Source organism: Patiria miniata, unplaced genomic scaffold (assembly GCF_015706575.1).
Source record: "Patiria miniata isolate m_02_andy unplaced genomic scaffold, ASM1570657v1 HiC_scaffold_4, whole genome shotgun sequence".
Taxonomy (NCBI): Eukaryota; Metazoa; Echinodermata; class Asteroidea; order Valvatida; family Asterinidae; genus Patiria; species Patiria miniata.
In genome coordinates, this window is record NW_024037071.1 from 6,313,379 (window position 1) to 6,329,750 (window position 16,372).

Sequence of the window (16,372 nt, forward strand, 5' to 3'; positions counted from 1 at the left end):
AACATAAATATTTTTATCGAAGGCACAAAAAGATGCAACATAAAATAAAAACACTAGAAACAACTTTTGTACAAGCGAGGTGCTGAGCAGAATTTATTTCCCATTACAATTTACGTGTATTACAACAAAACTGATTTTCTTTGGCATTCAAAAGAGTACTGTACTAATGGGGCTTAGAACTACTACAAACAAAATTGTCCTTCTAGTCAGTTTAACTGATGCAGAGACGTGTCTTTATTAAATTAACTTGTCAATGTTTTTCAATCCTCTGGGCTTCATTAAAAAAAAAAAACAGGACAAGACCCCAGTTTGGTTTTTGAGGCTCTGTCATGCTTGACTTATTTGCTCCAACCTTTTTGTTCTAATTTTTCCCATTTCCATTTCAAATTTAAAAAAGAAAATTAACATTATAATCGAATCAATTTCCTGTGCGCTGGCAAGTTAGCAAAAAACTCGGTAATACATGTAAGACTGCATATACAAACTCTAACCATCGCTACAAATTAACAAGAGACAATGAGTGTTACATTTTCTTGTTTTGAAACTCGACACAGACGAGTCTATCTCCTCAATGTTGATGAAATATGGAAATGATATGTAAACACAAATAAATCAACAAATAATCCTACAAAGCACAAACCAAAGGCACAAAAGGCACTCGTAAAAAAAAGCAAAGAAGAAAAAATAACTTGTACAATATTTGGGTTTTTTTTACATGCTATGGATTCAGCTTATACATGCATTTCATATTCTTCAGTTACAAGGATAGTACTTATTTTATGCAAAACAAAATATTCCTTCACGAGAGCGATTTTGAACACAAATCTGCTGACTACTAAATAGCAAAACTACACTTTACAATAGAATTCCGGAAGATTTTTCTTTTAAAACGAACTAATGTACAAAATAAAAGTTAAAATTGGAATGGCATTTAAAAACTCATGATTTGGCTGCGCTTACCATACTATTATGAATTTTTTTGCATGGAAACTACTGAGAGATTTTTTTGGGGGGGGGGGATTTTACACAGGTATTCTTATTTCTTCTTTTGAAATTTTGACTGGTAATAATTATTTAATCTGGATTAATGTTCTAAAACGTTTGATTAATGCTCTGTAACTAGTCAGGATTAAATGCTCCACTAATCTGGATTATACCTTTATAAACATGGATTAATGCAGGATAAGCTTGCATTATCCTCAGTAATTTGCATTAATCGTCCACAAATCATGAGAAGTGTTCCATACACCTTGATTAATCCTCCACAAATCTCGAATAATCCTCAATAAACTGAATAACACTCTACAAATCTGGATTTCTCTGGAAGTTCTTCTGCAATTGAAAACCAATCTTGCTAAAATGCACAAAGCTTGAAAAATGGATGAAAAGTAAATTTATAGAATAAAGAAATCGGAGCGTGTAAACCAAAATGAATACGTAACTAAAAGAATACAATGCAAAATGCAAGCTTTTAGCTTTGCTTAACTTAGCTTTGACCTATCCATTTATAATAGTACTTTTAAAAATGCATTCTGTATGTACATTAAAAAACCTTCTTTTTAGTGTATGCTTTATTAAAATGAACCTTCATACCTACAGCACCAAAGGAATTTTTCCAGGCAATTTTCAATCTCTGCAAAGATTGCTAAGTTTCTCTCTCTCTATATACAAACACATCAAAGTTATCACAGCGGTATCGCTTTTGCCGAAACATTAAAATGTAATTTTATGCTAGCTATTTAACATTAGTTCTGATTAAATAAACTCTGTGAGTTTTACCATGAGCTTCAGAGATACATTTTAATACTCAAATCACTTAGCTAGCACTGGCTTTCGCGCCATTTTCTCTTCACATTGTCACTACCTAGACTATCAAGATAAAAAAAAGCAAAATGTAAAACCAAAATATGTCTATTAAAATTGAGGCATAAACACTCCCAAGTCACAGTTCTATAAATCAAATCTTTTTGGGTAACTGGACTGGATACAACGAAATGAATCTTAAGATTTATTAAATTAATTGTTTTCCTTAAAGACAGAGCATATTCAGCCCTTCATTGTGATACACCGAACAGTTACTCATTCTAATGAAAATGGAATTGTCTGCTACATTTACAGGTATTTTCAAACATTATTAATATTTAAACTCTGCTGAAAAAATGAATCTTTCTGAAAAAGCTACTTTTTTTTCAAATTTCTAATAATTCATGTTGGCATACCAGAATTTCAGAAAAGCAAGACGTTCCCAAACTCTCAATATTAATCTGATTAACTGCAGAAGTCAAACTTTAAGCCAGGAAACTGCAAGGATACAACCTTTTTTCTAATACGTTTTGTAGGCATAAATCTCATGCAGGTAAGCTTTGGAACATATCAGTTTTATTCACCTAAACAAAGTCCAGCACACATTATTAAAAAAAAACACAAACTGAATATTAAATGTCAGATTAAACATTCAAACTGGCTTTCATTTTTCATAATCATTTTTGCCGACCAGTATGTCACTGTACTGAACATTCCATTTTCCAGTATAATATAGGAATTTTGTATTCTTTTCTTGAAGCAACTTGTACTAAAATCTTTGCGTTTCTTCTGATATTAAGCTACTTTCCTTTCTCTGCACAGAACATTATGCTTAAACTTTACATAAAAACACATTTTTCAGATTTGTATTGCTTGATATTATGATATCAAACATGTAAGAATAACTAATTTCACACTTCTGTGTGTCCATGTCCTGAACTTCTCATTTAAGCACAGTTCACACCGGCACTCCAGATTCGCAAAGAACTCAATTATTCCAAAGATTTAAATAAGGTTAAAGGTTTGGAAAAGTAAGGAGTAACTAAAGTCACAGGTAAATCCCAAGACATTTCACAAGTCCAGTCACAAGTAACAGGGGATGAACAATGACAAAGGTATGTCTTTGTCACTGTTCAAATGACCAGCTTGTGAGTTGACTTTAGGAATCGATGACCTTTGTGGACTTGTGATGGACTCAACTATGACACTGGTTTTGCCTGACTCTGGAGCACAAGTCTGAAAGGGGCATGTTAAAATCATCCTCCAATTTCTTAGAAGGAGTCTTTTATTTTTCTTTGAAGATGCTAAGCTCCTGCACAGGGTTGATGCGCTGCTTCTTCTGACCCTTGCGAACTTTGACTTGGGTCTCCTCGGGAATCTCCCGACGGACCAGAGGCTTCTTCTCTGGGGGTTTCATCTTCCAGGAGACCACGGGAGACTGGAATGGAAAGATTTATAAAATTGAACAGGTAAAAAACAATTCACCAATTCAAGGATAAAGTAGGTTTCATATTCTGCAACCTTTATGTCAAGAGACTGGCCATAATCATAAAAATGACATGAATGAATATTGCAGTGGGTAATTTAAATTTTTTATACTGGATTTTGTCCTTCCTTATTCTGTTAGCAGTACATACTGAGCGTTGTCCAGGAGATTGTGAGAAACACAGCTCAGTTGATTCTGGCAAGTTTGGTTGTTGTGTGGTCATGTTAAAAGAAGGAAGCCCAATTTCTTGTGCGTAGCTTTCTGTGATGTACTTACATTCCATGGTAAACAAAAATTTCGATAACAAATTAGGTGTTCGTCACCTTCAGTTGGTTCTAACAAATTTGCAGTTTGGCAACATGGTCAATTTAATTTTTTGAGGAAACTGCAGTAGTCCAAAGCCCAATCTCCTAACGTCAAAGTTCACAGTCTCAATTTTAGTTTTGTAAGAATTATGAGCCCAAAAAAATGGTTGTGAACAAAACTATATTAAAATAAATATACTGAAATTATTTTTATTGAAAATAAAAACCCTTTGCACAATGCCTTGTAGGATTTTTATATTCATAATGAACATGGCAGTTGTACTTTGATTCTGTTAATGTGATGGCTTGGCTCACCAACAAATATATTTGCTAAATTGAGGCAAATCAAATTTCTAAGGATTATTGCAGAATTTATGTGTTAAAATGCAAACTGAAAACCTGAGGACAAGGTTTCGGCAAAAAAGAAGAAACAATGCCGAACTCCTCGATTACGTGTCATCTTTTAGAAATTATGAATACTTCTGATGAAGTCCTATGGATAATGCAGGCAGAGGGTAACTTTTTTTAGAGAAATGAAATATGTTTCTTCCTCGCTATGAAAATAAATCCTTGTTATACAAGTCTCTAAATAAAAATTTCCAAAGTAATTTAGGCATTATTCAATTAAATGCTATTAGTAACTTGCAACTAATGGTTAAGATTGGTTTTAAATGAAATGAAGAAACATAAAATAACAAAACCAATCAATTGGTGCAATCATACGTGTAAGTTTTTCTTAAATATTTCAAATTATAAATTAGGTTTGATGAGGATAAAATCCTTGCAACTTAGACTTGCAATGCATCGTCTACATGAGTTTGTTCAAATGACGAGTACCCACCTCTTCTCCAGTAAACTCTTGTAACATGTGTAATGCTTTCTGGTATTTACAAAGTCACAAAGTCAGGAAACAACAAACATCAATGCCTTACATCGCTTTAATTTTTAAGTTAGTGGCTGTCATTTACTCCTTGAATATTCATAATTAAGAATGACCATACCGTTGTTACCAAAATATAAATATTCATTTTTTCCTGGTAATAAATCAGGCATTCAAATTCTTTTCAAAATATCAATATTAGATAGCTTTTATGGTATTGAATAAGGCATTCAATCTAACTATTCATGAAGCGACTTTAACAGCAACGCTGGTTAGGAATAATAAGGCCACAATCTGAATATTCATAAAGTAGCTCACATCAACAGCTTAACTCATAATAAGGCTCAACATCTGCATATTCATGAAGTAACCTACATAAACATCCTAACGTGGTATGAATAATAACCCATCTGAAATCTGAATGTTTGTGAAGTGACTTACATTGACAATACCAGGGGTATTGAATACAAGGCTCACAGTCTGAATATTCATGAAGTGACTTACATCAACATCTTCACATGTTATGAATAATGTATCCGCAATCTGAAAATTCATAAAGTGACTTACATTGACGGAATCCATGTTCTTCATGAGTCTGGAGTATTTGGTGGATGCTACGTAGGACGCTTTGACAGTCAGCACCACGGAACCCATCAGGTTCTTAGCGGCTTGGATCAGGGATGTGGCACTATCCAACTGAAGAGTTAGGAAAAGGAAACGGGTGCAAATTATCAAGGTTTCAAACTCCATTTGAAATTGGCTCCTATACGTGTGATTTATTTGACCTAAATCAGGTGCAGCCATTGCGATTACAGACCATTAACAGTCTGGACTAGTAAGCAGGAGGTTGAGGGTTCGAGTCCCACCCAAGCAAGTTTGCGAATTGTTTTTCAACTTGGACAGTACTCAATATTCAGTGCTTTAAAATTTACATCTCGAAATGCAAATTCCAAACTCAAAAATCCAAATACGTACCCCAGATAGCACCAGTTCTCCGCTAATGTTCTGCACCTCCGCCTTCACCTTGCTAGTGATGTTCAATTGATGACAATAGAGGGCGATACGCTGCAGATACGCAATCAGGTCGTTCTTGGAGGACGAATCTGGGCACTGTGGACACAAGGAAACATAAGATTGTTTCAGATAAAAAAAATTCTTGTTTTCTTTTACTAATACTCAATAATTTGGGTCTTTTTAATCTACACAAAAACACTTATTTCCTAGCTGAATGCTTTGTGTGCTTAGCACACAACACGCCCGCACATGGTGCAGCACGCAAGGCGCCGTTGTATACTGCATGCAAGTACGTTGGCCGCCTGTATCGCATGCAGGCTTTGCAACAACAAAGACTTTTCTATTTAGGACAACTTCAACGAACAACGTTGTGCCGTGCGTGCGCAATCCTTACAACATGTAGGCCTACATGTACTAAACTCGAGGGCGATAACAAGGTAAAAATCAACGCACTTTCACAGTTTTTCATCTCTTTTACCAGTTTTTTTTGGACGGGCGGAAAAAAGAACAGATTTTTCTGGCTAATACCAGAAAAGTGGAATGTCTGCAAGTTGAAGCAATAAACTGGCTGATAGTACAATGTCTGCTTTGACTAACTGACTGAAGAGGAAGCAGATACTCACCATATCAGCAATGGTTCTGGCCAACTTGTCCAACTTAGAGCCAGCCTCGGCAATCTTCTTGGCTGCATTGATGACATGCATGGTGGTCTTGAGTGGCCCTCGACCACTACAGGGTAACAACAAAATATTGACACATTTCAGGCAAAGAAATGGGTGGTCCGGGTCGACACGGAGTTATAAGTTCAGAACTTAGGCCCCGCACAAAATTATTGCAACATATTTTACCCATGGCTGCATTATGTTTTTACGACCCATTAAATAGAAATCTATTAGCGTGAGACAGCATTATCAGTCACAAAGAAGTCTTTTGAATTAATACTACGTGCCATTTAAAAAGAAATTCTCAACCATTACGGCGATCATTGACTTGTCAGTAAAACTGTCCACTTAGATTTGCATGCCACTGTGCAGTAACCTAACATGACTGATAGGTTACACAGATCTAGGCACTGATTAACGCGCATAAAATGTGTTGACACTTGTTGCATAACAGCCATAATATGTGACTATAGTTGGGTTAAAGCATTCCGTAAAAATTATAAAATCGGCCCTTAGTTGAGAGACGGCTTTTGAGGGACTTTTACCGTGTGAAGTCAGTCATCTCCATCATGATCATGCACATCTGTTTGGCTAGGATGATGATATCATTGCCTGTGTCGTCCCATTTAGCCATCTCTAGGTCTAGTTTCTCCTTCTCAATGCGGAACAGCTCCACCTGCTCAATGATCTTCTGTTTCTCAACCTCTGGAAGATCACGCATCATGGCCTGAGGATAAAAAATGAGGTCAAAACCAAAAGTGTGATACCCATCCAAATGGACTCTCCCGAGTTGCTGGATGGACTTAGATGCATTTGATCTACTTGGAGTTAGGTATCTTGCGATAATTTATTTGTCATCTATTTCCAATATTTTTCTGCGTAACTCACCCTTGAAGTGACTCCCTCAGTTACGTCAACATCTTCCTCTGTCATCTCAGTCTTATAGCTCGCTGCAGCAAGAAAACAAACAAACAAACATTGCTATCAAATGATACCGTCAATATTAACTCTTGTGCATGTCAAGGGTTTAATTTCATGAGAGATGCTAAGCACAGGAACTTGCTAAGTACAGAAAAAAATGTGCTTAAGAAAAACAGGTTACCTGCCAAAATGTCACAGCTGAATTCTGCTTAGCGTGTAAATATTCTAAGTAGCATTTTCTGTTTAGCAGCGTCATGTAATTGGGCTCAAGTCACAGCCAATGTGCAACAATTAGCATTCAGGCTAGGAAACTGTTTCTTTGCTATTAAGGAAATATCTGCATGACACCTGCATAAAATTGGCCCCATATTTTCAACCAACAAACAAAAAGTACTTTGCTCTTAGGGAAGTAAAATATTTAAGTTAAAATATAAATAACTCAGAAACAAGCGCATCTGCTTTTAACAGGACACATTTGTTTATGGTTGAAAAAGTTTTGATGTCTGACCATAAATAGTTAAAAATGTCAGGAAATAGCTGATTATGATAAGAAAGAACGACTTACATTTGCTCTTGGCATCATACTCTTCTTCATCATATTCTGTATCAGTCTCCATTTCCTCAAGCGACTAGGATGGAAAAATAACAAAATAATACAACTTTACCAATATTGATGTTTTCACAAAAATAAATTCTTGGTAAAAAGTGATTTCCTCTGATTTCGTTAGCTCGTGAATACTCATGACCTGACAAAATTCTCTACTGAGGCTGACTCCAAACTGGAGACATAGACGAAGTTAAAAAAAACGGGACTGATGCTTCTGAAATAGTGTGGTGCCCATATTATGACAACGCCAACTTCATAAGAATCCACATATTGCCTTCCAGGTACCATACAAAGATGGGTGGACTTTTCTTTCCACAAATACCAAAGCCTTACCCTATTCATAAGCACAGCCCTTCGCACATCTCTGACTCCGTCGTACACCATGCGGGACGCGTCAATGAATTCATTCTCATCCACGTCTTGGGGATTGTTGGAGTTAAGCGCAGAAACGGCGCCCTCCATCTTTCCAGAGAAGTGAGGCATGACTACGGAGAAACAACATTCCATTGTAAGAAGAGTAGTCCTAAACAAATCAAAATTCTACTTTCATATGACAAAGTGCTATTTTTAGTGACCAGAAGAACATTTCCATTTCCTGGTCACGGTTAAAAACTCTGACTTCAAAACGCTTGCCAGCATTGGTTGGCCGGTTTGAATCGGATAAAGCAGTGGGTACCACTGGATCCAGTCACCAATTACCTTGATCTTGAAGCACCAGTAAAGCCTCCTTGACCTTATCAGTATACAGGCCCGGTTCATAGTTCTGCATCTCAGCATCCACGACGGCACAGATGCGAGCAGCCCGCCCCCTGATGGCTCCACCTGTCCTATCCAGACTGTCTACGTCAGCCATCTGTAAAGCCATGACAGCTTTGTTGACATCCTCCAGAATGTGACCCTCTGGAATCAAGACAAATAAATTCAAAGACTTATTCCCAATATGGACAAGGAACAACATCCAGCTATTGTGTAACAAATGAGAACACATTCGAAATGTGTGCACTCATGAATATACATAAAAACCTGTGCTATTAAGAATTTGCACTAGATTTTTAAAAATGCTCAACTTGCCATAAATCTTGTAACTTATTTATATCAAAAGCTCTCTGACAGTATTGAGTACACAGGGATTATTAAAAACATCCCAGTAAAGGAAAACACTAAAAATATTACTGAATATTATATTTACATCCCCACAATGCAAAATTCCATCACTCAAGACACCAAATTTCATCCAAGTAATTTTAATTTTTGATTTTACTTGTCGATGTTTGTCGATGACTTGTTGATTTACTCTTGATTCTATTTCATTTGCTTGTTGATGTTTTTGACTGTTTGTCTCTCGACTGTTGAATTTCATCTTTAAAGTGCGGACTGTCTGTCATTGGCAGGCTTGTTTATTCTTTCTTCTTTTGCTTTGTCTGAATGTGACTTTGTTGGGCTGTCATTTTAACGTAAGCTTGCATCTTCTATTTTCATGTTGTATGCTTTATGCTTGTATGCCTATCTTATTTGCATTTGTATTGGTCAGCATTTTAAGCATATTTTAGTTTGACTTGGCAATTGGCTCTGCACTGTGACAAATAAACATACCCGAGACAGCCAGGAAGTCATCGATAGTTGTGATGTCATCCACCGCCTCAGTCAATACTTTGACCTGGGTCTCCCATTGAACCTTGAAGACGTCCATGTTCTCCAAGGCAACCTGGCTCCGTGGGCGGGCAGCTAGAGTACGAGCTGCATTGATCACCTGAAGACAAAATAGACAAAGTCGGCTTTGACATTAATAAGGCACATTTAATTTAACAATTGGATTCAACTATGTGAACATTTTAACCGTATGGACCAGTGTTAAAGTTGAGGTATTTTGTGATGGATCACAAGTAAATCACAACTCCAGTCACAAATCAAGTTAAATCAGAAGATGAGCAACAACAAAAGAATGCCTTCGTCAGAGTTAGTTTAAAGAGGTTGTGAAATGAATTGGGACTGCATGACTTGTGAGGACTCGTGAGAACTCTTGAGGACTCGTGAGGACTCGTGAGGACTCGTGAGGACTCTCCAATCTCACCTGTGGGCAGAGGGTCTCAATCTGTGCCACTGCCATGCGCACCATCTTGACTCCTTCCTCATTGTTAGACATGGAGCAGGCCAGATGAGCAACCTATGAAAAGAAACAAAGGACGCAGGTCATGTTAGTACAGTCCCCCTCATCTTATATCACTAAGTACTGGTTTAAACAATTTATGTCATTGTAAATTAATACTCGAAGACATTCATTGCTTTCATTGGTTTGATGGTTTGTTTGGAAATTGGTACCAATTCATGAAGCGTACCTCAACCAGTTTCTGAGCGTGCTCTCTGAAGACGCCAGCGTAGTGTTCTGTCTCTCTCTCGTTGCCGCTCTTGGCCGACTCGATGAGTACCAGCAGGGGCATGTTGGTCTCCAAGAAGGTATCTGAGACGTGGTCACCGACTGCCTTACGCAGCTGTGGAGAAACAGTTCAATAAAATAGCCACGATTATTCAACTCAAGCAGCACATGGCTCTGCATTTGTAGTCTGTGCCTATACAGAATACTGAGCTTGCTTAAAAATACAATTTTCATAGCCTCATGGGTTACAAATTAATGCATTTCACTTTGTGCTATCAAATGAAAAACTTTGGTGAGCTATTTTGACCAACCTGTCTGCGTAAATCCTTTGTCTTGCTGCACATGTGATCAATGGCTTGATCCAGGGGGTCGCTACGATCTTTACGGCCAGCCTAGGAATAAAAAAAAATGTGAAAACCTGCTAGTATGCAAATACAATGTTCAAATTCCCATCCTATTAGAAAACAGGAAAAATCAATCAATCTTGGGATAAGTAAAGACATACTTGCCGGCCTATAACCCCCTTAGAATTTGAATTGTTACTTACACAGTCCATGTATTCAGACAGCAAGTCCTGCAGAGCCTGCCTGACTGCGTTACACTCAGCCACGATCCTCTCCCTACGATTGTCTCTGGTGCAGGAGGAATCTGCCATCAGTGCGGCACCACTGATGATGCTCTCAAGTTGCTCCTCCAGGGAAGGGCGGGTCCGTATCTCATTATACTCGGAAGGACTCATCTTGATCTTACGCTGAGAAAGGGGTAACAAGATGGAGAAATTAACCCCAGCCCTGCCAGATGCAACACAGTGCAACGGGTGTTCAAGTTAGAGTGATATGATGTGTTCAAGTAACTGTGTCATGCTTCAGAGTGGCATGCAGTGAAGCATGAACGAATCTACCTGCTTGCCCTGAGCTTAACTACACACAAGAAGTGTGCAGGGATTCCACAAAAGATTACCGCACAGGAATTTGGAGTGTGGGTGCTAACTCTATGGGCAAAAGTGATTTTGCAAATCTTTGTGAAGTGCAGAGTATTAAGGCAAATATTGAGGTGTTTTGGGAGGGTGTAGTAGAGCAAGGTGTTAAGGGTTTCTCCTCTCAGGACTTACGTCAAGATCATCCAGTGCAGCGATCAGCTCCCCAGTTCCTCCTACATCAGCGTGAAGCGGTGGCTGGTCTGAACGGGCCTGAGACACACTGGAGATGGTGTTCATAGCGCCCTCTAGCTGCTTGACGACAAAATCCCGATTCTCGCGGGCAGCTGGGACATCAGGATGACGCAGGTATGCCTGTTAGATGAAATACCATCAATTAAACAACAATATACACAATTTTCAATAAATAAACACAATTTCAAAAAATTAGTGCAGCTTACGGAAAGTTAATCTTCTGTGATCTATCTCACTTACTCAGCATCAAAATTGGGAGAAGAAACGAACCATTTATTCCCTTTTCTAGTTTTAACTTTGGGTCAGTTTTTTAACTCTATATTTTTTTTCAGTTTTCTGAAGTATTGTCAAATAATTTTGCATTATTTTTCGTCCCTCAGTACTTTTTTCCTAGTCCATGGAACAACGTTTCTTAATTTTGTTGCCCAACAAATAAAATCATCCCAAATCAAACAGCCTTCTAGCCAAGGGTGGTTGTTTTGGGTTTTACATTTTTAAGACAATTGTCATAAGTTCTGTAAATGTAGAATTGAAATTCCTTTTTTTTTAATTATCACAAAAAACAAATGTGTCCAAAAGTGTCTTTTAGCCCAGAGAAGTTGTGGTTGCTATTTTTAAGTTACAATTCATAAGTTGATGTAAGTATACCCTATTGTCACATTGTTTTGGGCAAACAAAACTGAATCACGCAATGTTCGAACCCAGAGCCTCAAGCACATTATGCCAGTGCTCTACAAACTGAACAAGCAAATCAAAACAAGGAGCAATGAGGCTTACTTGGGAGGCCGTGAGCAGCATAGTGCTGTGTTTCTTCAGGTCAGCTCTAGCTGCCGCCATCTCATCTCTCTGTCGTGGGTCTTTCAGGTCGTTCTGTCGGCGGGCCAGGAGCTTGTTGAACTCCATCATGTCCTTGCCGAAGGTCTTGAAGCTGGAGGCAAGGTCCTGCTGGTTGTTGGACCTCATGATCTGGGCAAGATCTCCTTCAACCTAGACCGGGAAAGAAATAAACCCATAAATCTTCAAACTCAAAGGGATCATGAGCATTAAGATAGAACAGTGAGCAAACTCCCTTGATTCATATTGCAAAATGTTATGGAATTTGAAAATCTTGCTACACAAAATTTCCATTCAAAACTGTTAGGGGTTTGGTGTTTTTATTTTTGGCTATACAAAAATAAAACAGTATTTTGATATCCAAGTTTTGTTAATAAGTTGACTCACTTTTTGCAGGATTGAGTAAGATACAACCGATACTCACTGAAATTTGAAGTACAAAGCATGTGGGTCATTTGTCCTGTCCCTGTTACATTTACCTTGGTACTTTGTAATTTGCCACACAAGTAGCATTAAGAATGACTTCAAATTTGATTGGTCACTCTTGGAGGATGACTGCATTATTAAAGAGTGCATCAAAATTGTAAAATTATAGATGTCAGATGGAACAGGGTCAGGAAAAAAACGTGGCCTCCAAATTTCATTGGGATTTCTATGCAGTAGAGGATTTTTAAGAGTTAAAGAAGCTACCTTGTCAACATGATTCATTAATTTTTGAATATTCCAAACAGCAACTTACAACTTTCAGAGATTTGAGCAGCAGATGGACATCCACCATGTCGGCCATGATGAGGAGTCTTGTCACGGCAGACAGGAGGTTACGAGCTGCGCGGGTCATCGCACCTCGCTTCATGGACGAACAAGGGTCATCGGCAAACTCTGATGAAGCCTTGTGCATGATCTCACCTATGTAAGGAGGGATGTAAGATTGTTTTTTCCATCTCATACAGATTTGGTGTCATTGTTGAAGGTCGACAAAATTCCTTCCTGCAGAATGCGTACATCCGTTTCTCCGTCATGAAGGTTTTAGAATGGTACCTCTAGCAACTTCACTTGCGCTCGCAAATGCTGTATTTTGAGGAGTCTAGGAGCTAATCTTGGGTTACTACTGACCAGTTGGGTTATACTATGTGAGTCACAGGTACAGCATGGCTACTTTTTGAAATCCCAGTTTCGTCTCAATAGTTTGCTTCATCTTTGGCAGCGGAATCTTTCGAAGTCTTCAATGTCAAAATATTGAGCCAGAGTCCCCCAAATCAGGGTATATCCTGAAACCATAGCCGAGACAGAGCCGTGGTTTCAAAAACCCCTAGGGTTAATTAACAGTCTGGTAACCACTTACCAGCCTCCCTTATGTTATTAACTAACCTTTCTCACGGACGTCTTCCACAGTCTCCAGCATCTGCTCTCGGATCTCTTTTATCTCGTTGGCAATCTCCTCTCCCTTTTTAATGAATGCCTCTGTTGCCTTGGCGACTGCTGCTACCAAGACATGAGCTTTCTTTGAGTGGCCTTTCTTCCGGTTTGACGGCTGTGTTTTGACCAGAGTTGTGACCTGTCACACAAGAGAAATGTCAAAATATCTTATAGCTTGGTGAATGTTTTGGTCAGTATAGTAGATTTTTGTTTTCTTTCAATAACTTTAGCTGCTGTATTTATTAGATCATTATGGTAGTTGTCAACAAAGTTGATTTTCTATTTCCTATGAAAACAGGAAATGTTTCTGAATTCCAATACTATGTTCTTCCAACACATTTGCAATACAGACAATTACTGAAGTTCACATGTTGAAAACTGAAAGAAGTGCAAACAAGATACTGCATTCTACCACAACACTGACCTGCATGACCAGTGGTTCTAGTGTCTTCTCCACTGAGTAGGTCCTGATCTCCAGGTTTTTGGGGTCCCATTTGAAGACCAGGTTGCCCATGGGGCTACCTCTGCTACTCATCTTGACTGCTTACTACGATTCCTGTGGGATATGTGGAAAAAATACAGAACTGAATTAATCACAGAGTATTATTGACAGCATGTACAACCCGAACCCTACTGGAACTGTGACAAATTATATTATAACTGGAGTATTCAGGATTGTTGTTAGCAAATAGGTTTACCTGAAACATGCCACAGGTATAATTAATGGCATGTTTAAATGTCTCAGTTCTTACTCGCCTGTTACAATAGGCTATTTTAACGATGATTCCCCATATTATCCAGCAAAGTAGTCACATCTTATATTTCACCTTTGTACATTGTTTCTTTGGGTTTTGGTTTTGTCATTTTGTATTTATTTGGAAAAATAGTAGTATCCCGACGCCACTTCTGTGGTTGTGTACAAAGTCTATGGTGAGTTGAGTGCATTTTCAAGATATTTTCTAACAAAATTGGAAGTGTTTCTCAGTCCCAGATTCATGTCTTCTCAACATTTTTGCAATGACTGACCTTCATTGTGATAATGGCATCAGGATGCAACTTTCTTTCCATTTATTATTTCATTTTGTTTATTTCCTTCTTGCCTTGACTAATTTGTAATTCTTGTTCATTAAGTGCCATGAGCTTGGTAGATATGTTGCACTAAACATCAACAATGTTATTATTTGTACCTCACAAATAATTTTAAGAATTTCATTTTTTTGTTAATTTTTTTTGAAAACAAATAGTAGTAGTACTAGTAGGCTTATCACACAGACAAGACAAGGCTACTGTTCAAGAATTACAAGGGAATTCAAATCAACTGGTGCAAAGTAACAAGTTACACAGTACCCAGAACTCTGGAACAAGCGCGGAGCCCCAGAGTTCTACTGTAGGGGTAGTTTCCAATTTTCGGACATCATTCACATTCAATCTGTATCCCTATCGACTGGGGTCCTACTAAAAAGCGTCAACTGGCATCATCAAGCGCAAGAAAGCGTCAACGATCATCAACCCAGCGTCAACAAATTTTGTATCAGTTTTGGAACATCAAAAACGCTTCTTTAAAAAATGGCAGAAATAGCGACAAAGAATGCCTTCACTTCAGCATATAGGTCTAAATTAAACTTTAAAGTGAAAATTATTTCAACGCAGTGGCTATCGTTACGGCAGCCGTAACGCATTTCCCATTTTCTATTGTTACAGTAGACTGCAACTTTTATAAAAACATGAGAAGAAAATATAAAATTAGAAGGAAAAAAGTGAATTTGAACGTTATGAAATTCGGACTTTATTTCCCTTTTAAAAAAAATCCTCCAAAGCCTCAGGTTAGAAAAGGAAACAAATTTGAGTGCAAAACTGAGATGCGAACCCGCAACCTCGGGGTGCAAAATCCTACCCTCTATCGACTGATCTGTCGCACTGCTCGCTAGAACGTGGGGAAACAAATAATTATATACCTGCGTGTGTATCAAAAAAGTATCGTAGAGGACGCTAAACAATGGCTGCCGTAACGATACTCGATAGCCACTTCATTATTTCAAAAGTTGTTCTTTTCAATGCGAAACGTACGACGAGTTTGTCAAGTTAATGTTGGCCGCCATCTTGTTTGAATTGGTACTGTACACTTCACGCATGCGTAGTATGGCTAGTTTCACAAAAACTAGGCCTAGATTAGTAGATGGCGGCCAACGCTAACTCGATTACTCGATTCGTACATTTCGCGTTGAAAAATCAACTTTTGAAATAATTTTAACTTTAATTTATACCTAGTTTTGTCGCTATATAAAGCTTTTTTTTATGTTCTAAAACTTTTAAAAAAATTTACTGACGCTGGGTTGACGACAACCGTTGACGCTTGTTGACTCATTTTAGTAGGACCGGCATGACCGGTTGTCGATGTGACACTGAGATGGAATGTGAACAGTCGGTAGTGAACCGCGGTGTCCGAAAATTGGGCAACTAATAACTCGCGGTAAACTTGCCTCTCTGTTGGTAACAATTTCGGGAAAATATGCAAAATAACGCTCTGAATACATAAAAATTATTACAAATAACTTCATTAGTAAAAACTGTAAATCAAACCTTTTCTTCAAGTAATTTCAATTCATCGACGAAACTTCGTGGATCTGAAACTAGACGAACGTCGATGTCGTTCTCAAACAGAACGACTTCCGGTTTGCTGTTACAGTCACTGAGCTTACTCAGTTTGTAGCTACTCCGCTAGCAATATTTATCTCAAATAGTCATGAACAGAAACAAATTTTCACAATGAAACACTTCAAGGCTGTGAATATAATATTTGGAAAAAATATAGTGCTACGTTTGAAATTTATACTGAGGCACAAAATCAACTGAACAATGACCGCATGTTCAAGTTCTTAAAGGGAGTAAGCATTTCAAA

General features: G+C 38.0%; 1 protein-coding gene across 1 annotated transcript; it reads right to left on the reverse strand.

The window, feature by feature from the left end:
* Positions 1–64: 64 nt before the first annotated feature.
* Positions 65–16,207, reverse strand: LOC119740004 (catenin alpha-2-like). The gene is made up of 20 exons (XM_038215187.1): positions 16,054–16,207; positions 13,898–14,029; positions 13,426–13,612; positions 12,797–12,963; positions 12,001–12,210; positions 11,164–11,343; positions 10,600–10,803; positions 10,364–10,444; positions 10,015–10,167; positions 9,750–9,842; positions 9,272–9,428; positions 8,378–8,578; positions 8,012–8,163; positions 7,637–7,700; positions 7,039–7,100; positions 6,696–6,877; positions 6,112–6,217; positions 5,450–5,584; positions 5,042–5,170; positions 65–3,241 (listed from the first exon to the last, which is right to left on the reverse strand). The coding sequence occupies exons 2-20, from the start codon at positions 14,006–14,008 to the stop codon at positions 3,089–3,091; spliced, it is 2,727 nt and encodes a 908-aa protein (XP_038071115.1). The 5' UTR covers positions 14,009–14,029; positions 16,054–16,207; the 3' UTR covers positions 65–3,088.
* Between the last annotated feature and the right edge of the window lie 165 nt (positions 16,208–16,372).